This window comes from Triturus cristatus, chromosome 1_2, assembly GCF_964204655.1.
Source record: "Triturus cristatus chromosome 1_2, aTriCri1.1, whole genome shotgun sequence".
NCBI lineage: Eukaryota > Metazoa > Chordata > Amphibia > Caudata > Salamandridae > Triturus > Triturus cristatus.
The window spans coordinates 345,497,866-345,523,561 of record NC_140580.1 but is presented as its reverse complement, the minus strand read 5'-3'; the positions used below and the strand labels follow the sequence as shown (position 1 = coordinate 345,523,561).

The 25,696-nt window shown below is 45.3% G+C and overlaps 1 protein-coding gene across 1 annotated transcript in view; it reads right to left on the bottom strand.

Annotated features, from left to right (window-relative positions):
• The window catches only part of VWA5B1 (von Willebrand factor A domain containing 5B1), a 575,143-nt gene extending 554,912 nt beyond the window's left edge, over window positions 1–20,231 (bottom strand). The window contains exons 1-5 of the mRNA XM_085614890.1: window positions 20,088–20,231; window positions 15,834–15,995; window positions 12,155–12,374; window positions 9,139–9,284; window positions 8,163–8,294 (exon numbers count right to left, since the gene is read on the bottom strand). Coding sequence (XP_085471016.1) covers window positions 8,163–8,294; window positions 9,139–9,284; window positions 12,155–12,374; window positions 15,834–15,995; window positions 20,088–20,226 — 799 coding nt within the window. The 5' untranslated portion in view covers window positions 20,227–20,231. The remainder of the gene's footprint in view (window positions 1–8,162; window positions 8,295–9,138; window positions 9,285–12,154; window positions 12,375–15,833; window positions 15,996–20,087) is intronic.
• Between the last annotated feature and the right edge of the window lie 5,465 nt (window positions 20,232–25,696).

The following is a 25,696-nucleotide window of genomic DNA, read 5'->3' as shown; positions in this document are numbered from 1 at the left end:
AAAATATTACTTTCCTAGTAGATACTCGTGATACTAGATCAACTGTTAGGTCAGCTGATGTTAGGAATCTTCCTCTCTCGGATGAAACAATCCAAGTTGTTGGAGTATCCAACAGACAAATCAAAACGTATCTCACAGAACCAGTAAAAGTCAATATAGGGAAATTTTCCGAAATGCACCGCTTTGTTGTGTGCGATTCAAGTCCTGTAAACCTGTTAGGACGAGACCTGTTGTGCAAAATGAATTGCACCATATTTTGTACCCCTGATGGTATAGCATTTGAGACCCCTGATGAAGATGTACTGTATAAAATGACTAAGGCTAATATGGAACCTGAGATTACTGAAGTTTATGCTGTATTCAACCCTGATGAACTACCAAAAGAATTGAAACAGACAGTGAAAGCGGAGGTTTGGGATTTTACAGGAGAAGATGTAGGATTGATGAGAAATGTGGATCCCGTAAAGGTAACAGTGAAGGAAGGAATAAGCTACCCAAATGTTCCTCAATATAAATTGACACCAGAGATAATTGAAGGAGTTACCCCTATAATTAAGAAAATGATTAAACAAGGAATTTTTAGAGAAATAATGAGTAGTCCATGTAATTCACCAATTATGGGACTGAAAAAGCCTAACGGAAAGTTCAGGATAGTGCAGGATTTGAGAAAGATAAACAAAATTGTGGTGTTGTGCTGTCCTATTGTACCAAATCCATCTGTGATTTTGTATCAGATTCCTCATGATGCAGAATGGTACACAGTAATTGACTTATGTCACGCTTTCTTTTCCATTCCGTTGCACCATGATAGCCAGCAAATTTTTGCGTTCCGTTTTGGCGAACGTATTTTGGCTTGGTGCCGAATCCCACAGGGGTATACAGAAAGCCCCACGATATTTAACCAGATAGTGAAAAGGTCTTTGGAGAATTTAGAAATGCCCGAAAATTCAGTGCTAGTCCAATATATCGACGACCTGCTTGTAGCGTCGAAAACTCGAGAAGCCTGTGTAATGGACACCATAGCCTTGTTAAATCATTTGGCAGATGGGGGACTTAAAGTATCACCATCAAAATTGCAATTTTGTCATAAAGAAGTAAAATATTTGGGTCACAAAATTGAAAAGGGATTGAGGAAAATAACAACAGACAGAATCAGGATAATAAAAGGAATGAGAGCCCCAATGACGCAAAGAGAAGTGAGGATGTTTCTTGGAATGGTTGGATATTGTCGTCAGTGGATAAGTAACTTTTCCCTGATCACAAAACCTTTGATACGTCTGACGAGAAGTGACGTGAGAGATCCCGTTGACTTAGATAAGGAAGAACTAGCAGCATTTAAGAAATTGAGAGACAGTTTGTGTGAAGCGCCAGCGTTAGGAATGCCTGCCTATGAAAAAGAGTTTGAGTTGTACTGCAGTGAGAGGAATGGATGTGCACTCTCTGTATTGATACAGAAACATGGAAAATTGAGAAGACCAATTGCATATTTTTCAGCTATGTTACACCCTGTAGTTGTAGCCTTGTCAGGTTGTTTGAAAGCAGTAGCTGCTACTTGTAAGAGTCTGGAACAGAGTGACACATAGTCGGCTGCTAAGTATGAGAAAGTCATATTAGGAGCAACAAATGTGAGCCTTGTGAGATGTTTGAATGTGAATCCTTCAACGTTATTGCCTGATGCTGAAAATGTCGAAGTCAGAGACGAAGTGGATCACGATTGTTTGGATGTTTTGGATTTCTGTACTAAACCACGTCCTGATATAAAGGATGTACCCTTGTCTGAGAGTGACTTTGTGATGTTTGTAGATGGATCATGTTTGAGAACAGATGAAGGAAATCTGAGTGCAGCATATGCAGTGTGCACAGTTGCAGCAGTAATGGAAGCATCCTACCTGAAGGGAGTAAAATCAGCCCAGGTTGCTGAACTGATAGCTTTAACTAGAGCATGCAAGTTTGGAAAGAATGTGAGAGTGACTGTGATAACAGATAGTCAGTATGGTTTTGGTGTTGTGCATGATTTTGGCCAGATATGGCTGCAGAGAGGATTTCTGACTTCAAGTGGAACTCCAATAAAGAATGCTGAAGTGGTTGGGAAGTTGCTTGGGGCGATACAGCTACCAAAGCAATTGGCTGTTGTGAAGTGTGCTGCTCATGTGCAAACCGCTGATTATATCGTGGTTGGAAACAGATGTGCCAATGATATGGCTCAATATTGTGCTCAAAATCAGAACTCAGTGAATCGGGCTAAAGAGAGGGAAATGAATTATTTGCCTTTAATGTTTACTAACATTGTGGGTACCTGGGAAGAAGTGAGGCAATTGCAGGAAGAAGCAGGAGGTGAAGAAATGAGACAATGGGTAAAAGCAGGTTGTGCACCAAGAGAAACAGATCATGTGTGGGTTTATCGAGATGGAAGACCAGTCATGCCTGATAGCATGATATCTGCCATGGCACGGATGTATCATGGACAGGGACACATAGGGAGGGACGCGATGATTCGCTCCTTCAAGCAAACGTGGTACAATGCAAAATTTAGACTGGTAGCTGAGAGTCTTTGTCAAAGATGCCTTATATGTCAGCAGTTCAATCCTGGAAGAAAAACAGTAGTGAGTCTAGGAACGATAGGTCCAGAAGGAGGGCCTTTTACCAGAATGCAGATTGATTTCATCAAAATGCCGCCTTGTAATAGGTTGAGGTATGTTCTAGTAATGATCTGCTTGTTTTCTAGATGGGTAGAAGCATATCCTACAAGAAGGATTTACTGTAGCAAAACTACTCTTGAGGGAATTCATCCCTAGATTCGGGTTCCCAGTTACAATTGAATCAGATAGAGGAAAGCATTTCCATAAAGAGATCATGAAATTGATTTGTGAAGCATTAAATGTACAACAGAAACTACATTGTGCCTATAACCCAGAGGCTTCTGGTGTGGTGGAACAGATGAATGGTACCATTAAAAACCATTTGGGAAAAATGTGTTTAGCCACAGGTTTGAAAATGGCCTGATGTCTTGCCTCTGGCACTCATGACTATTAAATTAATTCCAGATAGAACCACAGGTTTGAGTCCCCATGAAATTATCATGGGAAGAGCAATGCGCCATGTATTCATACCAGTCAACAAGCTGTTGCCTATATCTGATGACTTGGTGTTGGATTACTGGAAGGGGTTGGCTGACACAGTTCATTCTGTGTTTCATCAGGTTGGAGCGGATGCCACCACCCTTGAAAAGAAGCAAGCTCATGATCTGAGCCCAGGAGACTGGATGAGAATCAAAGTACACAGAAGAAAAAACTGTCTGGTCCCACGTTGGGGAAAACCACGACAAGTGATTTTGACTACAACTACAGCTTTGAAGTGTGCTGGAATCAAGAACTGGATTCATGCTAGTCAAACACTGAGAATTCAAAATCCAGTGGATAACAAAGAAGGAGAATATTTTGATGAATCAGAGACTAGTTCTGAATCAGATGCTGAAGAAACCAGAACAAGAGAAAATCCTGAAAGGGGGGCGTCAGAACCAAGTTTGATCGTTGTCCCAGAGAATATTCCCTTGAGAAGAAGATTACAGATTTCTGATACCAGCTCAGACTCAGAGACTGAACAAATACCGGGTTGCTCGGGAAAAGAGAGAGGCAGTGAAGAGACAATCAAAGGAGTCATTGATGAGGAAGTTCCTGATGAAAAACTAAGAGAAATTCCTCCTGAAGTAAAAAAAATAGATGAACAGGTGCCAGATACAGAAAGTGAGGGAAAGATTCTTGCGGAAGACCCCCGAGGAGTTGTAGGGAATTCCAACATCCAGCTGGAAGAAGGGACAGTTAGTCAGCAGGAAGATATTGTGCAAGAAACACGAGGAGGGACAGACGTAGGGAAAATAAAAGAAGTGGTGGAAAAAGGAATAACTGAAAGTAAAAAGCAAGTTGAAACAGAATCAGAAGAAAGTGATGAGGAAGTACCAGAAGGTCAAGTCCTGAGAAAAATAGCATGGAGAGGTGAAAAGAATGATAAAGGATATAAATCAAAAAGACCAGCAAGAGATGAAATCTGGTCTAATAAGATAAAGAGATTAAGATATCGACTGACACGAGTGAATTCACCGAGAGCAGAGCAGGTGAATGAAGTATCACGTCAGGAAAGGTCGAAAAATTAGAAAATAACTACAGTAGAGGAAAACAAGAGAACGATAAATTCCAACCAGAAGTATAAGTCGCCAGAATGGTCGTATGTGGCCCTGCCTGAAATAAAAGAAGAGGCGGACAGCCGAGAAAATCCAGAGGTAACTGTATCAGAAGTGGTTGAGGAAGACGAAGAATCGGAAATCCTGAGAGTTATCTTGTCCGATATTGGAGAAGAGACAGATGTTCAGGAAGTTCTGTATCAAGATTATGAGAGAAAAGTGAAAGACGATCAAATGCCAAACTGAAAAAGACGAAAGTGCTGCTAATGGAAAGAAAATAGAATACAAGAAAAGACAAAACTGGTAGATCTAAGTAGGTGCTTAGAGCCTTGGGTTAGACAAAACTAGTTGTGAAGTAGAAGAGGCTAAGTCAAAAGACACTGATCATTTTACGAAAATGGCAAACACAGAAAGTAAAAAAACAAGATGTGTATTTATAAGGCGGTGGTTTAAAATGTGTTGTTGTTGTACAGGATTACTAATGCTTCTATTGAGTGTTTTAGTATTAATGATTTCATTTAAAGTTACCATAGACACACTAGAAGGACATAGTGAGAATAAAACTAATATAGAGAAGGTTCAGAAAGTATATCCGACTAATATAGATAGCAATTGTCTACATAAAGACAGGTCTATAAATGATTTCTCTAACAATGTGCTTTCAAAACTTTTATACGAATATGTAAAGACAATGGATGTGAGAGATTGTTATGTGTGTATGCAGTTACCTGCATCTGTATCGGAGGGAGTGACCTATCATCACCTCCCAGTAACATATGGAATAACATGTAGTGTAATAGCTAGTTTGTTTTACCAAATAGGGAAGTTAGAATATTATTTTTCAGATGTAGATAACATATTTTCACAAGTGCCTGCAAATAACAAGTTGAATAAAGTAAAGCCTGCAAAGGTGTTAGGTGATTTTTTCTTAGAAACTAAAGAACTAACATTAGAATACATATTTAGGAATAACTTGACTTGTAGTTTAAAGAAAGAAGAAAAGACGTTTTTGGAAATGGTTGAAGAAAGGAGATTGAAAATACAAAACAAAGCATCTGAGAGAAAGGAGGAAAAGACAGTCTGGGATGTTGAAATGGAAAAACACTTGAAGGGAGAAGCTAGTTCAACTATGGCTTTAGATTGGTCCCAGAAAGGGAAGTTGTGTATTAGAATATGATAATTACTTTGTAGGTAACAGTGAGTGCCATGATACATACCGAATCATGGGTGGATGGGGATTTAAAGGAGGAAATGATCCAGTTTTTCCTGGGTTATATTTTATCTGCAGGAACAAGGCATATTATCATTTGCCAGACCATTGGTATGGCACATGTTATGTAGGTCTGGTCTTTCCAAAGATATTCCACATGGGAAGAGGAGAAGATGGTGTACATAAGTTAGGTAGTCATTTAGCACGTAGAAAGAGAGAATCTTGGTCAGAAATTGTAGGAGACATTTTTGGAGCATTGATACCAGCAGTGGGAATATCTGTGAATGCACACAAAATTAGAAAACTATCAACAGTTGTGGATCGCCTGTCAACAAGCACCGCTGGAGGATTTTTATTGGTAAATACTGAAATGGTTGCCATGCGTGCCATGGTAATGCAAAATCGACTTGCTCTTGATATATTATTGGCAAAAGAGGGTGGAGTCTGCGGAATACTGAAAGTTCAACATTGTTGTACTTACATTCCCGCCGAAAGTAAAGATCTGAAAATTTACATCAAAAATATAACTGAATTGCATGAGGAAATTCCATCACAGGAGGTTGAAAGTGTTTGGGAGAAAATTGGGAAGAAACTTTCTTCTATTAAAAATTTCCTAATAAACTTAGGTAGTACCTTTATAGGTAGAACCTTATTTCCATTAACCTGTGTGATTTTTATAGTATTAATTCTAAGATTAGTTTGTATGTGTTATAAAAAAAGAAAATATAGGAAAAGTTAAAAAGAGAAATTTTGAAAAGAAGACAGAATAAGAGACAAACGAGGGAATTTGAAGAGATAGAATTAGAAGAAATGAAAGAAAGCATGTATAAAACAGCTAGAAGAGAAGAAATTGGGGAAACAGAGATGTAAATTAACATAAAAAGAGTTCATTTTACTTTCTTGACAATCTGAAACAAAATTTTAATGGTGTGGTGATAAAATCACCAAAGGGGGGGATTGATGAAGCGGGTAGTACAAAATGTTGTATACCTCCCCCATTCTGCATGAAAATACTAATTGAATAATCTACTAATTATAATATTATTAAATGAATTTGAATGAATATTAAACCAACACTACTAATATCAGAATTACACGTGGGATTGCATATTGCATGCCTAAATAACCTAATGACTAAAATTTGTACGCATACTAACAGCAGTATATGCAATAAATAGAATATTGCATGATATATGTTGCTTTTGTAATGTCTTTGTAATGTTGCTCGAGAGGAGGACCAAAAGGGTGAATATAATTGCTTTTAATGTCGCTATACGCTAGATAAATACAAGCACATAGAGGGATTAGTAAGGGGTTAACATTAGATTTATTATTTCTATGCATTAATTATTCTTTTGTGTTTTTTTCGCTTAAGTTGGTGTTTGGGCCTAAATCCCAAAATGGCCACCGACGCGACACGACAAAGTGGCCACTGTCCCACGAGGCGCAGAGCAAACCGCGCATGAGTGACAAAGATGCCTACGGCCTCTTCGTGACCCATATCCCACTGTACCAAGGCAAGGCCACAGTGGGACGACAGCCAAGTGACAAGACAATGAACATTCACAAAAAAAACCCAGTACAGACTGAACTTGTGACCTCACCCCTCAAACTGTGCTAAACCCCATCGGACAATCTCAACCAGTCAATCACGTCCGTATTAAACTTACAAAATGTATCTTCTTGCTTTGATTTTATTATAAAAATACGCGGTAGAATAGAGAGGGTCTCAATCGATCACTCTTTCGATGACAATGACGACAACGGTGATGCTACGCGAACTCTACTACTTAGGGTGACTGCTGCGTTCCTGAATCCCAAGTGGTCCGGATGCTTCCCAATTACCTGATGACTGCGAACTTTTCCTAATCCTATGGGCACTGACAGATGCTTCCACGCCTCTGGTCTTTACCGATCCTTTGAGACTGTAGCGTGCTGAGCAGAGAACTTTGAACTTTGACCGATGACTTAGAGGACTCCGATTAGTCAGATTAGGTAAATATGAGGTTCTGTGCTATACTTGAACTTTGATATAAATTTCCAAATGCGAATATAATCTTTCCAGAAATTTTAGATAAACAGATATTGATTAACAAGAATCGAGTTTGTGGTTTATTAAGAAGGATAAGATCTGAATCTTGAAATGTGTTTTAGCTGGTTCTAGATCACCATCAACCAATCCAACTATTTGGTCCATTGACCACGTGGAGTGAGTGCCTTGATGTTCAGGATTGAGATCTGTAGGTGGAAGGGATATTGATGTATATTTTGTAGATTGACTTTTCTTTCCATATAGGTTATAAGGTGTTCCCCCACATGTTGAGCGCTTGAACCGCTCATCCCTCCAACTGCGTGCAGATCAGTGAATGGTTAGTGTGAGTGTGGGTGTTATGGGCCCCACCAATGAATGCATGTGTGAATGAGTTAGTGTGACGTCGGGTCTGTGACTCAGGGAAGGATACCGGTAAGGAGGTTTTGCCTTTCCCCGTTGCCAAGGTTTTTGCGCTCCATCACTATTTATAGACCAATGTTACTATGTTTAAGAGAGAAGCACATACACTTTAGCACTGGTAGGAGGTGATAAAGTACTCAAAGTCCTAAGGCCAAAAAAGAATCAGCAAAAAGAGGAGGTAAGCAGGAAAAATATTCTGGAGAAGACCACATTAAGGCTGAGAGGTCTAACACTCATCTTTTTCTAAAGTCCCACTTCTGGTTTCCCTAACTCCAACAAAAGTCCTTGAATTTGACCCTTGACAATGTGAAGGCTAGACATACCACTTGGATGAATCACAATCTCCACGGGTCGGTCATATGTGTGCTTGTTTGCCAGAGTGATGGTAACGCTCTTTGCTGAGTGCGCAGAGGGGTCAGCATCTGCTCGGATCTCATGGGTTGGACTTTCCACACCTGTGAAGGAGAAAAGAACATCAACCTTCCACAGCCTGACAACATCGCAATATGCAACATGCATCTATCTGCACAAACACAACATTAGCAATAAAACGTTGGGGCTAATAAGAGGGAGATTGGATTGGAAAACAATAAGGCAAAATTCACATTTAGGAGCTTAAGGAACGTTTTCCTTATCATCCATCTGATGGTGGTAGCATTGTTCATGTTCTATCTTCCACTGATGCTTTTCCTCCATTTCATTTAGCGCTCTTAAACAGGTAGCAAGCCTTTCCAAAATGTAGTGCAGGAACCTGTTTTCACACAGACCAAATCCTCGATGGTGTAAGGCTGCTGATGTTTTTAGAGCATGAGGTGAGGTACCAAAACCAGTTACATGCATTCCACCAACAGATCAGCCAGACGTGCTGTATGGGGAGTCATATGTGAATTTAATTAACAGGTTTCTGACTCCTGTCTGTCCACCTCACCAACAGTGGGCGCCGCTAACCACTGGCACTTTCCTGAATGAGGGACTAAGTGAAGGAAAAAAAGTGTGTGAAATGGTTTTAGGACTTCATACAACACAAGTGTCTCAGGTCTGTGGGGAGGTCGAACATCATCATTGGTTTTCTGGGTGGACTGTGGCTGGCTGTCAAGGTGTGGTAGACACTGCTATGTTAAAGTAACTGAGTGACACATGTAAAACTGCCTTTATACATTTACCAATTACTAATATGTGTTTGCATGAGGATGCCACCCACCCCCAACCCCTGATCTCATGCAGCTGGAAGAGCACATACATTATAAATCACAAGTTGGTCAGGCATATCTCGTTTCATGGCAAAGTCTCCACACTCACCTGCCAGCAGGTACGGCCCACGAATCTCCAGGTGAAAGCTGAACTCGTACTCTGCAGGATTCACTGCCTCTGTCTCCAGAAGTGTGGCCAAGCAAAGCCTATTGGTGTGGTCTGTGATCCCCACTCCACACTGATGCCGCTCTCTCCTGGACAGAAATAGTAGTGGTTAGTGAGGCAGGTTATATTCACCTTCTCCACTTCTTGTATAATCTCCTCTTGTTCTTCCAATGACAGTGCCCAATCCCCCCTTTTCTTGTCTGTTCCTAAGTCTATCCTTGCCTCTAGCTGTGTTCCTTTCACTGCACCACCACATCACCCTCTGCCTAAGAATTCTCCCACCGGATGCACTGAGGACAACAACAGAGGTTTGCAGGGCATAAAAATTAAGTTTGGATAAGGGCGGCGATACCTGGTGCATCATGTCGACGAAGCTGCCATTCAGATGGTGTGGAAGAGACAGCACCTCCACAACACCAGACACAAGAGCGCCACCTAATATAATGGTGTTATCCCTGTTGGCTGACGTTTTTATCGCATTTTTAGCAGGAGCTACTACAGGATTCATCAGAGATTTTTTAAGGCATGAGCAAAGTGGGCAATTGCCCAAGACCCCATCTTCACAGGGCCTCTTGGAAATTTGATGTCATCTCTTCATTCTGTGTTTCTCTATTTCAACCTCTTCCTTTCATTCTACCTCAGACACTCTCTCTCGATACCCAATGTCAATTCATGAATTTTGGGGCCCCTGCCAAGAAGTATTTTGGCTGTTCATGTTTGACCCTATTTCTAAAACTGTAACATATAATTCAATATTGTTTGGAATCATGCAGGCTAAAATAGCAGCAAATGGGTAACAAAATGCAAGTTTATTCCACACAGGGGGCCTCAAAATATGTCTTGCCAGAGCCCCAAAAATCTTTAAGAGGACACTGGGATTAGTAGTGGGGAATGATGAATAATGCAGGTCTGCCCTGCTGAGATAGCAGACCAGTAATCACTGAATTTATTCCTGGAGACCTACCCCAAATCTCGGGTCCATCTTCAGGAATAGCATAAACAATGTCACCTACACCCTGGGAGTTTTCTCCCTCAGCATATGGGACATTTCAAAAAAAAATTCTGTCTGAAACAACTGCACTTTGGAGAGTGAAACCGCCAGATCTCAAGTGGTGCTGGTGTTGAGCACTGATATTCATTGTTAGGGCCTAGGACTTATTTGTCTCCATCAGTCACTAAAAAAGAGCAATAGAAATGCAGAAAAGGGAAAATGTTTAGGACGAGAAAATTGGAAAAAGGTGACAAAGCGAGAAAGCAGGAATGAAAAAGTATTTGCAAGAGTGAGAAAAAGAGATGAAATGTAGGGTTTTGGATGGAAGATGCATGAGGTGGAATCACGAAATGGCAGTGTTGGCACTCGGCAAACAATATTTCAGAAGGCAGAGATGGTAGTGTCCAGGGCCGGACTGGCTGTAGTGGGCACCTGGCATTTCCCCGGTGGGCCGCCAGGGTTGGGGGATGGTTTTGGGCCCCTGGGGGCCGATTTTGTTTCATGGCCGTTTTTGCTGCATAGCTGCAATATCGGCCACTGTAACGAAATCAGCCGAAATCGACCATGGCAAACAGCTCCGCCACACCCCCAACCCCCCGGAGGATCGGCTGAGCACTTTGCCAGGGCCGGTTTTGGTTCCCAGTCCGGCCCTGGTAGTGTCTCTGTCATCGGAAACAACGCACTACCCGCGATCTACATGAGGGTGTTCTCATGCAACATCCATGGAAACTGAAACATTTCCAGATATGCAAAGTGTCGTAAAACCTGGGAATGCACAACGAGGAGAAATACTTTTATTTCTCCTTGTTTTTTGCTCTTTGTATGTGTGCTGCATTCTACAGCAGACAAAGAAGGAGCAAAGCACCTTCAATGATTCTTAATGTGCAGGACGGGACACCATCCTGCACATAAACAATCATACCTACAACACAGGCACCCTTGTACCATGGCGCAAGGGTGTCTGAGTTGGCACATGGCTGCTGTTTGTGCACTGCATCTTGTAGATATGGCGCATTCCTGCCCTTTTATTTTGACGCACGGCAGCACAGCAGGCTACCTTGCTGCACTGCCGTGCTTCAAAATATAGTACATGAGGCCCTTTGCCTTTGATCCCTTAACACCCACCCTAGCTTAACTCCCAAATGCGGAGATGCTGTCCCGCCACAAGCAAAAAATACTACACTGTTCATCCATCATTAATAAAATGTTGCCCATTGGCTACAACTTCTACGTTTTGCTGCAGAAGCCGAATCGTGCTCTTCTCCATAAACTAGGGATGTGTTGGTTGTACGTCATTCATAACCATACAAACGTATTACATACATCAGCTTACTCGACAGGCCGAACTTCGACCCGTGAGCTGAGTCCGCAAGAGGAAGAGTATGGCTCAAGCGGAATGCGTGGCAAATCTCTTCAGCTTTAAAGTCAAATATTTCAGTTGCCAGCAGGATCCGGACAAGCGGCAGATTTTCCGCAGCAGCATGTGCCACCTGGGGCACGTACAATTTAACAGCTATCACTTAATTACAAAAAAACAACATGTATGATTTGGCGGCATAAACGCAACTTTTTCGCATTTAAGTTTCACTTTTGTGAGCATAAACATTTTAGAATCGAGGCCGTTAAGCAAAAGAGTAAACACACATCCTTTCAGGGAGTCAAATCACTAATCAGCATTCGTTCATAAGGGCGTTTGTAATTGTATGATGCTCTGTTAAAAAACTATTTCAATTTTAGAGATAAAACTATTTTGGTCATAAAAGTGCAGCTGTCCACCTTTGAGGAATATAACTGGTCTAACTCGAATCTCATCGCCCTGTGGTTTAATGCAGAAATCCCACAATACGGTCTGCTAGCCGTATACATCTTTTCAGAATCGATCCTATGCCCTACGCACTGAGATAGGTCCCTGCCCTTCTCAAGATGGCCGGAAAAGGGCAGAGTCCACGGGAAGATGCGGGTTCTTACAGTCTCAGCTGGTTTCCAGGGAAACTGAATCCCTCCGCAGTGCAGTGGGGGACCCTGGGGACGCACACCGCAGGAAGGAGGACACGGACGGCTCCGCTGGGGAGGGTCTGCAGCTCGGAAGACGTGCTGATGAGGACCGACACACTTTGCAAGGCAGGGACTGTGCCCAGGTTGGCCACGAAGATGATTCTCTCCAGATCTTCATCAAGAACGATCCTCCCTGAGTGAGAAGGAAAACCTGAATGAAGTGAGAGCTTGGGCTTCATGGTTGATGCGATCAAGACCTGGAAGACACAGGACCTAGGAACCTAGGAACCAGCTTGCACTTCTTGGCATTCTCTCCATCAAACATCCACCTGTCATAGCAACCTTGCACAACAACTAGCATTTGTAGACAATAACCAGCACTGACAACCAGCCTCAGATATCAGCAATTAGTACCAGACATCAAGCAGTAGCCTACAACCATCAAAGCTACCAACATTCATATGCACTGCCAGCAGTCAATGTCAACAACAGCATTCACAAATAGCAAACAATACCGACTACAAAAAAAATCAGAGCACTGGCACCAATTGGTACTCATAGCCCAACAAGCATCCACAGCCAGTAGCTAGCACCGTTGAAAAAGCACTAACAGCACACAGACAGGACCCACAAGCAGAACCCAGATTCAAGAACCAGGATGCAAACGCATTAAAGAGTTTAAAGAGTATGCATAGCAAACAGCAAGCACTCACAAAATTAGCACTTGCTGCAGCATCTAACAACTAAGACCAGCCAGTCAGTCAAAAACCAGCACACCAACTCAACAACTCAAGACAGCAAAGAGAACCATGATTGATGGGCGACTTCTTAAGACAGTTACATCTAAAATAATCTGAGTGTTCCCAAGTCCATACATTTTTAACAGGAGACCTAAACAAAAGAATATCAAATGACCTCTCTACTTTCGTTGTAATAAATAGTCAACAATAAGAGGTAACAAGCAATACCAAACATTACCAATAGCATTAGCAGTGACCAGAAACCATGTTCATAGCCATCAGTAACAATATCAAGCAAATTTAGTACACATAGCCAACAAGCAAAATGCATATATAATGGTCAGTCGACAGTTTTAACACATACTAGATCTAAAAAGAAGTAATTATGGCTAACAATCAATATCAATCTCAATGAATCAGAATAAACAGTAAATAGCTGATGCCATACTGTAAATAAAAGCACAAATTGATGTGCCGGATAACTATGCTTATTGTTAAAAACCAGCACCAACAGCAGAAAACAGAATAATCACAACTATATACAAGTATTCACTCTTAACAACCAGCAGCACTCGTTATATCTGATGCTTTGTAGCAATACAAAAGGGGGAGGTGATGGACGGAGCATCAGAACCAATGAAACACTCACACCCAGTCAACAGATCTGGGTTTCATCCATCACCGTTCTTTAGCCCACTCTGCCACCCCAGTTCAGACATGGCCATATGCAAAGCAGTCTGACCCTGTGCCTCATGGGAACAGTCCAGCCCGAACTGCCAAGCCATGCCTTCCATGGACCGGAAACAAGCTTCCTAGGACCATTTTCTGGCATTTCAGCCGTCTTCAGCCAGGCTTGCTTGAATCGAGTGGCAAAGTGAGCAAGGGACTCACGTCTGAGCATACCCCGCCAACTTATGGCGAACAAAGCGGTACAAAAGGGGGTGGCGATGGACGGAGCATCAGAACCAATCAAACACTCACACCCAGTCAACAGATCCGGGTTTGATCCATCACCGTTCTTTAGCCCACTCTGCCACCCCAGTTCAGACATGGCCATATGCAAATCAGTCTAACCCTGTGCCTCATGGGAACAGTCCAGCCCGAACTGCCAAGCCATGCCTTCCCTGGACCGGAAACAAGCTTCCTAGGACCGGTTTCTGGCATTTCAGCCGTCTTCAGCCAGGAGTGTTTGTTTGGTTCTGATGCTCGGTCCATCACCACCCCCTTTTGTACCGCTTTGTAGCAATAAGCATCCAGAAATATTTAACCAGTGCCAACAACGAACACCAGTGACTACATCCACCTTCAGAATCCACAGCCTTCACACGCACAGTAAACAACAAGTACTCCAAACAGCAACAAACATCCAAGGACAATGGACAGTTTCCAGTTAAAAAAACAGCACCCAAAGGAATCAAAACAAGCACTCCTTCCTGGCCCCAGTTTGGAACGATAGGCAACAACCAGCATCCACGGGTACAACTTTCCAAGACAGACGGCTTGAACCTGCAGGTGGCAATCAGAACCAAAAACCTTCATCCAGTCCCCACATCTCAAACTCATGATCACCAACCAGCAAACTGTAAAATAATTATCACGCACAGACCATTACCCATAAGACCAACAGGTGAGTGACTGACTGTGCCAAGAGATGAACTCTTTACTCTGTGACAAGAGATGAACTCTTCACACCATGAGATGAACTCTTCATACCATACCATGAGATGAACTCTCAGCTCTGTGCCATGAGATGGACTCTTTCCTCTGTACCAAGAGATAAACCCTTCAGTCTGTGCCAAGAGATTCACTCTTCACATCATACCGTGAGATGAACTCTTCCCTCTGTGCCATGAGATGAACTCTCAGCTCTGTGCCAAGAGATGAACTCTTCAGTCTGTGCCAAGAGATTAACTCTGCATATCATACCATGAGATTTCCTCTTCACTCTGAGTCATTAGATGAACTCTTCACATCATGCCATGAGGTTTACTCTTCAGTCTGCCATGAGATGAACTATTTAGGCTGTGGCATGAGATGACCTCTCAGCTCTGTGCCATGAAATGGACTCATTCCTCTGTACCAAGAGGTGAACCCTTCAGTCTGTGGCAAGAGATTACCTCTTCACTTCATACCGTGATATGAACTCCTCCCTCAGTGCTATGAGATGAACTCCTCACTCTGCGGCATTAGACGAACTTTTCACATCATGCCATTGAGATGAACTCTTCCCTCTGCCATGAGATAAACTCGTCACATCATGCCATGAGATGAACTCTTCAGTCTATACCAAGAGATGAACCCTTCAGTCTGTGCCAAGAGATTACCTCTTCACTCTGCATCATTAGATGAACTCTTCACATCATGCCATGAAATGAACTCTTCACTCTGTGGCATGAGATTCACTCTTCAGTCTGTGCCAAAAGATGCACTTTTCACACTATGACATGAGAGGAACTCTTCACATCAAGCCATGAGAGGAACTCTTTACATCATGCCATGAGATAAACTCTTCACATCATGCCATGAGATGAACTCTTCACATCATGCCAAGAGATGAACTCTTCACATCATGCCAAGAGATGAACTCTTCACTCTGTACCATGAGATGAACTCTTCACTCTGTACCATGAGATGAACTCTTCACTCTGTACCATGAGATGAACTCTTAACTCTCTGCCATGAGATGAACTCTTCACATCATGCCATGAGATGAACTCTTCAGTCTGTGCCTTGGGATGAACTCTTCACACCACACCAAGAGATAAACTCTTCACTATGCATGCAATCAGCCCCTATCTTTGTGCCCTCATCCTCCTCATCCATTGCCAGGATGTGAGCTCTCATGCATGCCCCCTTTAACAATGAAGCTCTTCATCCTCCACCCACCCAAGGTACCCTTTTGGTCTCCTCACCACTACCATCCTGAAAGCGGCCATTGGGCAGAGTACAGCAGTCGTAGTAGCAGTCATCTATTTTCCCTTTATCTTTGATCTGCACAGTCACGATCCTCCTGCATATGACGGCTTCGAACCCCACCACCGTGGTGTGTTCATTCAGAGGGTAGACAAAGAGACCTGGGGGAAATACAGGAGATCATTTTAATAAGCACAGAAGCACGGTCTTAATAATGAGGCAGGAAAATACAGTTGGGTGTGAGCAGATTTGGCCATAACCACAGTACCAGGAGGAAACATGTAAAAGTGACACTGAGTCGGAGGGAATTTGAAGCAGCGATCTTGAGATTGTCAACAGACATGGAAACTCCTATGATACTGTAGACCAGAGGTGGCGGCAATGGTTAGCACTCGAGAAAGTTTTGTTAATTAATTTTGATCTGAAATGTGTGAAAGAGTTAGGAGGATAAAAAAGCATGAGAGTCAGATGGAACGTATAATATAAAACAGAAGGAGGTCTATTATGTCGGAAAGATAGCAAATTACAAAAGACACAGGGCTATTGTGGTAAGAGGCAAGATTCACATAAGGCGGTAACCCGTGTATTCTAAAAAATGTCACCGTGAAGCTAAGACTCAGTCCAGTAGTATAGATTCAGTATGACAACTGACTTAAGCCAAAACACATGCATGATATGCTGAGTTTCCAAAACAACCTTGATAGTACCACAGATATTAGGTTGTAAGGCTGGAAGTGACCCTGAAACTGAGCATATGCAGAAGAGATTTGGATCCTACAAACATAAGTGGCATAATGACTCTTAGACATAGAGCGCACCTTGCAGTGACCACGAACAGTCTAGACAAAATGTGACTGTGGCAACAAGTCTCCAATCAAATGAGGTAGTGTGCTGAGATTGCACAATAAATGTGACAGTAACCCTGGGATCCTGGTCAAATGTGGTAGCGACCCTGAGGTTGTGCTCGAATGTAGCAGTGACGCTGATATTGTGCTCAAATGTACTATTGATCGTACAATTCTATGGCAATTGTGGCAGTGACCCTGAGATTGTGCTCAGATGTGGCAGTCACCCAGAGACAAAGAAAATATTGTAATGTTCCGGCGAGTCTACAGAAAAAACAATAGGACTTGGCTTGAGGTTTCAAAGGAACATTTGGAATTGACCCTGAAAGTTTAGAGGAAAGATCCCATGGAATCTTGATGTATAAACAGCATTACTAGTGCTGCCGTGCGTCTAGAAGCAGTTAATAAAGAGAAGCAGCTTTACCAGGCAGCATCAATTACTATACATATAAAACCCGCTGCACAGGCGGTGAACAAGCACTGTGAAGGGAAAGGCTGGCAATAGGCCCTGGTGGAGTACTTTTGTGCAGGCAGTGGGCAGGCACTGTGCAGAGAGAGCATCATTGAGCAGACATTGTGGAAAGGAGAAACCACTGAGAAGGCAGTGCGGAGAGTGGAATAGTTGAACAGGCAGTCAGGAGAGGCAACTCAATGAGCAGGCAGTGTGGCGCGTTGTGGAGAGTGGTTTTGGTCATCAGGAGGTGTGGAGGCTGTCGCTGTTCCCCAGACAGTGCAGAGAGTGACGTCACTGAACAGTGTGGAGAGTGGCAATGTTGAGGCAGCAATGTGGAGACCAGCATCACTGAGCAGTGTGGATAGGGCCCTCGTTTAGAAGGCAGTGTGGAGAGATGTAGGGGCATATATATGAGAGCCTTGAGTCACGTTTGCACCACACAAAGTGGTGCATGCGTGACGCAAGGTTCTGAGTCAGATTTACGAAGCCACGCACAGCCACAACATGTGGCTTTAAGTGGCCTCATAAATCTTGACTAAGGCAACGCAGCGCAAATCGCTGTGTTGCCTTACTCTGCGCAAGGGAGGCATTCCATGGGCATTGTGGTGGGTGTTCCCACACAACTCCCATGGTTTTTTACGCATTCCCAGATTTACAAAGACTTCTAAACCTGGGAATGCGCCAAAATCTTACACCTCTCCGGGTGAGGCATAAGGAGGAGAAATGGCTTTGCATGGCTTTATAAATCTGACTCAGAGCCTTGCGTCAGGCATGCACCCCTTTGTGTGGTGCAAATGTGGTGCAAGGCTCTCATAAAATGCCCCTTGGTGTGGAAAGGGGCCTCGCTGAGTAGGCCGTGTGAAGAGTGACAGCATTTAGTCAGCAGTGTGGATTGAGGCATTGCTCAGCAGGCAGCGTGGAAAGGATCCCCCCTGAGAAGGCAGTGTGGATTTGAGGCCCAGAACAGGCAGTGTGGAGAGAGGCGTTGTTTAGCAGGCAGTGTGGAGAGGAGCCCCAGAACAGGCAGTGTGGAGAGAGGCGTTGTTAAGCAGGCAGTTTGGAGAGGAGCCCCAGAACAGGCAGTGTGGAGAGAGGCAATGTTTAGCAGGCAGTGTGGAGAGGAGCCCCAGAACAGGCAGTGTGGAGAGAGGCGTTGTTTAGCAGGCAGTGTGGAGAGGAGCCCCAGAACAGGTAGTGTGGAGAGAGGCAATGTTAAGCAGGCAGTGTGGAGAGGAGCCCCAGAACAGGCAGTGTGGAGAGAGGCATTGCTTAGCAGGCAGTGTGGAGAGGAGCCCCAGAACAGGTAGTGTGGAGAGAGGCAATGTTAAGCAGGCAGTGTGGAGAGGAGCCCCAGAACAGGCAGTGTGGAGAGAGGCAATGTTAAGCAGGCAGTGTGGAGAGGAGCCCCAGAACAGGCAGTGTGGAGAGAGGCAATGTTAAGCAGGCAGTGTGGAGAGGAGCCCCAGAACAGGCAGTGTGGAGAGAGGCATTGCTTGGCAGGCAGTGTGGAGAGGAGCCCCAGAACAGGTAGTGTGGAGAGAGGCAATGTTAAGCAGGCCGTGTGGAGAGGAGCCCCAGAACAGGTAGTGTGGAGAGAGGCAATGTTAAGCAGGCAGTGTGGAGAGGAGCCCCAGAACAGGCAGTGTGGAGAGAGGCATTGCTTAGCAGGCAGTGTGGAGAGGAGCCCCAGAACAGGCAGTGTGGAGAGAGGCAATGTTAAGCAGGCAGTGTGGAGAGGAGCCCCAGAACAGGCAGTGTGGAGAGAGGCAATGTTTAGGAGGCAGTGTGGAGAGGAGCCTCAGAACAGGTAGTGTGGAGAGAGGCGTTGTTAAGCAGGCAGTTTGGAGAGGAGCCCCAGAACAGGCAGTGTGGAGAGAGGCAATGTTTAGCAGGCAGTGTGGAGAGGAGCCCCAGAACAGGCAGTGTGGAGAGAGGCGTTGTTTAGCAGGCAGTGTGGAGAGGAGCCCCAGAACAGGTAGTGTGGAGAGAGGCAATGTTAAGCAGGCAGTGTGGAGAGGAGCCCCAGAACAGGCAGTGTGGAGAGAGGCATTGCTTAGCAGGCAGTGTGGAGAGGTGCCCCAGAACAGGCAGTGTGGAGAGAGGCATTGCTTAGCAGGCAGTTTGGAGAGGAGCCCCAGAACAGGCAGTGTGGAGAGAGGCAGTGCTTAGCAGGCAGTTTGGAGAGGAGCCCCAGAACAGGCAGTGTGGAGAGAGGCGTTGTTTAGCAGGCAGTGTGGAGAGGTGCCCCAGAACAGGCAGTGTGGAGAGAGGCATTGCTTAGCAGGCAGTTTGGAGAGGAGCCCCAGAACAGGCAGTGTGGAGAGAGGCAGTGCTTAGCAGGCAGTTTGGAGAGGAGCCCCAGAACAGGCAGTGTGGAGAGAGGCGTTGTTTAGCAGGCAGTTTGGAGAGCAGCCCCAGAACAGGCAGTGTGGAGAGAGGCGTTGTTTAGCAGGCAGTGCGGAGAGGAGCCCCAGAACAGGCAGTGTGGAGAGAGGCGTTGTTTAGCAGGCAGTGCGGAGAGGAGCCCCAGAACAGGCAGTGTGGAGAGAGGCGTTGTTTAGCAGGCAGTGCGGAGAGGAGCACCAGAACAGGCAGTGTAGAGAGAGGCGTTGTTTAGCAGGCAGTGTGGAGAGGAGCCCCAGAACAGGCAGTGTGGAGAGAGGCAATGTTTAGGAGGCAGTGTGGAGAGGAGCCCCAGAACAGGCAATGTGGAGAGAGGCAATGTTTAGCAGGCAGTGTAACGAGGATATTATTGAGCCGGCTGTGTGGAAAGAAGCCTCGCTGAGCAGGCAGTGATAAGGCGGGTGCAAAGGGGCATCGTTAGGCAGGGAGAGGGCAGCGCATTGCCACACCGGATAAGGAGACCTACTGAGCAGAGCGTCGGGCGGCGGCCGCGAGCAGTGAGCCGGGCGTTGAAAGGGAGCACCGGGGCTGGCGGCGTGAGTGTGACTCACCTTCAATGGGCTGCGACTCTGGGTTGCTGTAGGTCAGCGAGGCGGTCATCCCCAGGGCATACCCGCTGACACAGGAACTGATCTCTGAAGCGGTCAGGGGGAGGGGGGCGCCGCTGCTGCGGTTCAGGAGGCCGGGCATGATGCTTTTAGTATGTGGCAGGAGTCAGGGATGTACGTCTGCCAGAAACAGAAGAAAAAGAAGACGGTAAACAAAGGCCAGCGTGTTAGTTAGATTCAACACATGCCACAGCCACTAACTACTCCACAGGGGTACCTCTTTGCAAATCAACACAATCCAACAACCAGACGTAGCCCTTATTACCTCTGAATCCCCTGAGTGTAAGTCATTACCACCGGCATGGGCCTAGCTCACCTTCATTACCAGGAGCACAGACAGAAGGCGCACCTGTGTATGTAAACAAAGGACGGCTTTCATGCATTTGCCCAAGTATGTAGATAACCGTGGTTTCCTTCTGTGCCACAGAAACCCATAACCACAGCCAAGGGAATTATGCAGCAGTGGAGGACGAAATTATGTGGCAGAGTTCTCTAAATTATGTGGCATTAAAACCAAATTATGCGGCATTATGCTGCACATTATATGGCGCTATTGCCTCACTGTTTTGTCATTTTAACACACATTGTCCCTGAGTGCGTTGGTGTTTACCAACCCCCGCATAAACCCTGTTTGGGTCGTTCTAAGGGAAAATCCCAATGGTCCTACAAGAGTACCCTTCACCCATATCTCCTAGGCTTGAGCGATGGCTAGCACAAGCTAGCTCATAGTTCTTGGGGTGCCTACTTAGGTATCCGGGGAGGAGGGTGTGTGTGCTGCTTACTGATCTCCCTTATTAAAATTAAGTGCTGAGGCTTTGCCCGATTGGCACGTAATAATGTCTTTTTTCATTCAAAACGATGTGTGCACATTATATACAACCATCACTAGTGTGACTGTTTTCATACATTAATGTGAATAAAATATTATAAAGGTCTTTGTGAACTTTATTAGGCACTCGCTACTAGCGTTGCACCTAACAGACTGCAAACCTTGATCATAACGTACAAATGGCATATGTGAGATTAAGGATGAGTGCTGCCCATAGCAGATAATCCCATACCCAGGGCCACCGGAATGAAGCGATTGTGCAGTGTTTTTTGCAAAATTATAGATTTGCCACAGTTGCCACATAATCCATCATCTGCTGCATAATCCCCAGATTTTACCAAGAACAATTTGTTTCTCGCTCAAACAGGTCAAAAGTTATTAAAAATGCAGCAACGTATATTGCCGTGCAGTGGAAGGCCTCTTGCAAAGCTTGACTGTTCACCTTTCTGTTGTTTATTGCAATATGTGGGTGTTAAACGGCTACTAATGAGATGCAACCAATGCCCAGACAGTGCAAAATGACAGAATAATGAAATAATAACAGTGCAAAATGTGCTGCATTATGCCACATGATTCCTTTTCTTGCTGCATATTTGACTCAAACCTGCCACCTAATTTGACCCTCATAATTCCAGTGGCCCTGGCCAAACCCAATTTCTTCTACCGGCTCTACCGTTGTTTAGGTGGTTTTGGGAAACCGCACAGCTTCCCACCTGAGATGGCTCATAAAGGTGAACAGGGGGTCCTCTTCTTAGAGGAGGCCAATGTAATCCCAGTCTGAATGGATTACATTTTGTTTGATTGTAAGGATGCATTTACTGTGATTGGATACCGATTTTCATCCAACTGCCTACCTTTGTGAACACAAGTTTGAGCACCCAATCAGCCCATTGAACTCTTCTGTACTGAGCCCTACATGGACTCTTGTTGCTGATCTATATCCAGAATATGGGAGCAGTGAGCTGCCCACTTGCCTCTTGGCTGGAGGAAGTCTAGTCCCTGTGTGGAAATTTAGCTTACAAACTGAACATTATCTGCGCCATCTTGCCTCTCCTCAGCGCCACGCACAGCGAATGCACGGCCGCCATTTTAGGCACCCCACTCTCTCCCTACTCATTGTCAATCGCCAGCGCGGTCCCCTTGGCGCTGCGAGCATCCCCCGCGCGCTGGCCACCCCCGCTCTCTCATACAGGCCATAAACCCTCTCTTTCTGCGCGACCCTGCTACGGAACCACTTCCGACCGACAACCCATACATGGTCATGCCTCTCCTTTGATAACCCCCTTCCTCTGCGCCCCATTGTCTGAACTGGTCCCAGGCCATCACCTAGCCCTGCGGATGCAGTTTATTGCCCCTACTGTAAGGGAAACACCCCACATCAAAGGGATTACAGTAGATCAAAGCCCCTACTCCCTGAGACCCGACCGGTCACACACCCCCCAGGAATTGGCGGAATACCCTGCTGCGCAATAGCCATCTCCTACTGTGGGTGGGGTGGGAACTTCTACTGTATCTATGTGTGGGATCGGATCTGAACCGGGGCTTCAGGGGATATTCCCCCCGTACATCAAGAGAATCTCAAGAATGTACTATGTGTAATAAAGCAATAAACCAGTGTATAGAAGACCAGGTCTCAGAGATGCAGTTAGAGCACCTCGTGACGATACCTTGCTGTCTGATCTGATGTGTTCTGCTCCGACGGAATAAAACTTTGTTTCCTGCCTTCCAGTCTCCGGCGCCTGCCTCTTTTATTGGTAAATTATCGAGTGGTATGAGAGGCGATTACCGCCGGGCAAATACTTGAAGGGTTATCGACTGAAACTGCCGCTACCATTTAACAATTGGCGTCCCAAACGTGGGGCCCATCAGCGACACGTGGATCCAGTGGGAGAGGTCCCGACGACAGAGTGAACGACTGCAACGATCGGGAGAGCTCCTGCCCAATAGACCCTCGTCTGGCAGCCGATCATCCGAACTTCACTGGTTCCGAGCAGACCTCTCTCGAGTGATCTACGGTCCTGACTGGGAACCATCAGGAGTGCCGCGGCAAATACGGAGAGTAGAGGACGATCGGGCGCTGGAGGCGGAAGACGAGAAACTGTCCACGCGGTCCGGGTAAGGTCGTGATACACGACAAATTGAGAAATAATTGATTGATTGTTTGATGCATTGGAAATACTAGTATTGCTCATTGATTGTTCTTTTTGAGATATTCGCTGTCTACAAACGGGGAGGAGTAGAAATACTCTCTCTCTCTCTCCCTTTGCAGATAGTGAAGGGTAGGTAACGCAGACTTTTGTCCCCGTTGAAACCCGTCGTGCCTATCTTTATCTCCCCATTGATTGATTGTCCGAACATTGATTGTTTTGAAGAATAGTGCTTTTTGAGATATTCTCTGTTTGCAAATAACGTAGAATAGGAATATTCTGTCTAGTCTTTGCAAATAGTGAAGGGTAGGTAACGCAGACTTTTGTCCCCGTTGAAACCCGTCGTGCCTATCTTTATCTCCCCATTGATTGATTGATTGATTGTCCGAACACTAGTTGTTCGATATTGCTTCTTTGGAGGTATTCTCTGCTTACAAATAACGAAGAATAGAGATATTCTGTCTAGTCTTTGCAAGCAGTGAAAAGATAGGTAGTGCTGACTTTTGTCCCCGTTGAAACCCGTCATGCCTATCTTCTCCCCACTGATTGGTAGTTGGTTCTGCCCGGACCGCCGATTAGAGGTGAACCACCCGGCTCCACTGGAAGGCACCCCTAATAAGGACATGTTCACTAAATATGGACTAGTCGCCGTAGCTTATAGCAAGCTGTGGCATAAATATACCAAGAAGGACCCCGAAAGTCAGTGGCCACTGATGGGATCCTTCGACGACCATAAGATAGAAGCGCTAGAAATAGCTCTGCGTAGCAACAAGACGACGCCTACTATGCTTGACAGTATCGGCATGTGGCGCAAAGAAGCGACGCAACGGAAAAAGAGGGAAGACGTAAAAGCAGAAAAGGAATTACGAAAGGCAGCTCACCTTGCCGCTAGAAAGTTAGAAGAAGACATAAAGGAGAGAAGGGAAACTAAACTAAGACAGGAGCCCGAAACCTCAGGCCAGTACGCTGTTAGGACCCCTTCTTTGCTCTACCCTGAGTTGTCCTCCAAGCAGCGAACGAATGACGAGTTACTGTTAGGTCCCCCGATCATTTACATGCCCCCTCCGTATGCACCCTCCCAATCAATAGTGCAACACCCACAACCCCCGAACACGAGCGAAAGCAGTACAGGGGCCTCGGCCCTCACGGCCTCCGCGCCGGCTGAGCCTCTTGTGCCGAACCCAACGTCGACTACACAACGCTAGACGACCATGAGATAGGAAAGAAAGAGTCCACCAGAATGAATCGATTAACTAAGGATGAACGAGCAGGAATTGACAAGATAGTAGGGACGCTGGTGGAACGAAAAGAAAGTGAGGAGTATATAACAGACGTGTATAACTCGTACGCCGACAGCCGCAGACGACACTTCGTCGTACGGCTCTGTTATCACGCCCTGAATGCATATGAGGATAGGTACCACGATAAAGGTCCCGAAGGCTTAGCGGCCCTATATAGGAAGGTAGACATTGGGGAAGAAAGAGAGGGCGATGTAGCGAACCTCTTCACTCGTACACTCGAGGTCTACCGACACCTTAAAGAACATGGACAGACCACCAAAACAGAAACCCCCATAGCAACTAAGTCCCAGGGAGGAAGGTCCGATGCCATGATGCCCATTAAAGAAGCTGTCCCCTACTGGGTCCCCCCACGGGGTCAGGGAACACACGACGACATCAACCACCAAGATGCGAAGGGAAGGGTTGTATATAACTGGGTCTACCAGCCGTGGGACCGGCAAGATATTTTGACCTTTAGAAAGACTCTACCCGACTTGAGAAAGAACCTGACTGCCTTTTACACTGAATTGGGTACAGCCTTAGGCTCAACGATAATGACGTTAGCAGATATCGACTTGTTCTTTGGGCTATGCCTGCCGGCTGATGTGTGGAAACAAATCCGGAAGGTTGACCACGCTGAGCCGTTCGGGTACACCTGGGTACAACTCGATACCATAGATAAACAGCGAGAACCAGGACAGAAACCCCCGAAGGCCATCTTAGAGCTCCCAGACAAGATTGTACAAAAGCTGAAGACTCTAATCCCAGAAAGAAAGGTAGACTGGTCGATAGTGACGGCTTGCCGCCAGAAACCCCAGGAGGATGTGTCTGAATACTTCTCCCGATTCGAGACTGTGTTCTCCGATTACAGTGGCCAAGACATGACCACCGCAACCGGACATCACCTCTTTGTCCAGAATTATGTAAAGGGTCTGTCGCCAGAAGTTTCCCAGAAACTACAGACCAGCGAGAGTAGTTGGGCAGCCTCCAAACCCGCAGCAATTCTCCAGATGGCCCAATACTACGAAAACCAGAAGAACGAGAACGATAGGGCGTCAGAGAAGAAGAAAAAGGAATTAAAGGAGAGGGTGATGATAGCACAGTTGCAAGGGGTGACCATAGGAAGGGAACCCCCAAAAGAGAATTACCAACCAACCGCCCCTAGAAAGCTACCCCCTAGAGACCATACACCTACACCCTACAACGGACGGAGAGACTTAGATGGGAATCAATGTGCGTTCTGTAGAGGGTTCGGACACTGGAAATCCCAGTGCCCGGTCCTTCTGGAAATGAACA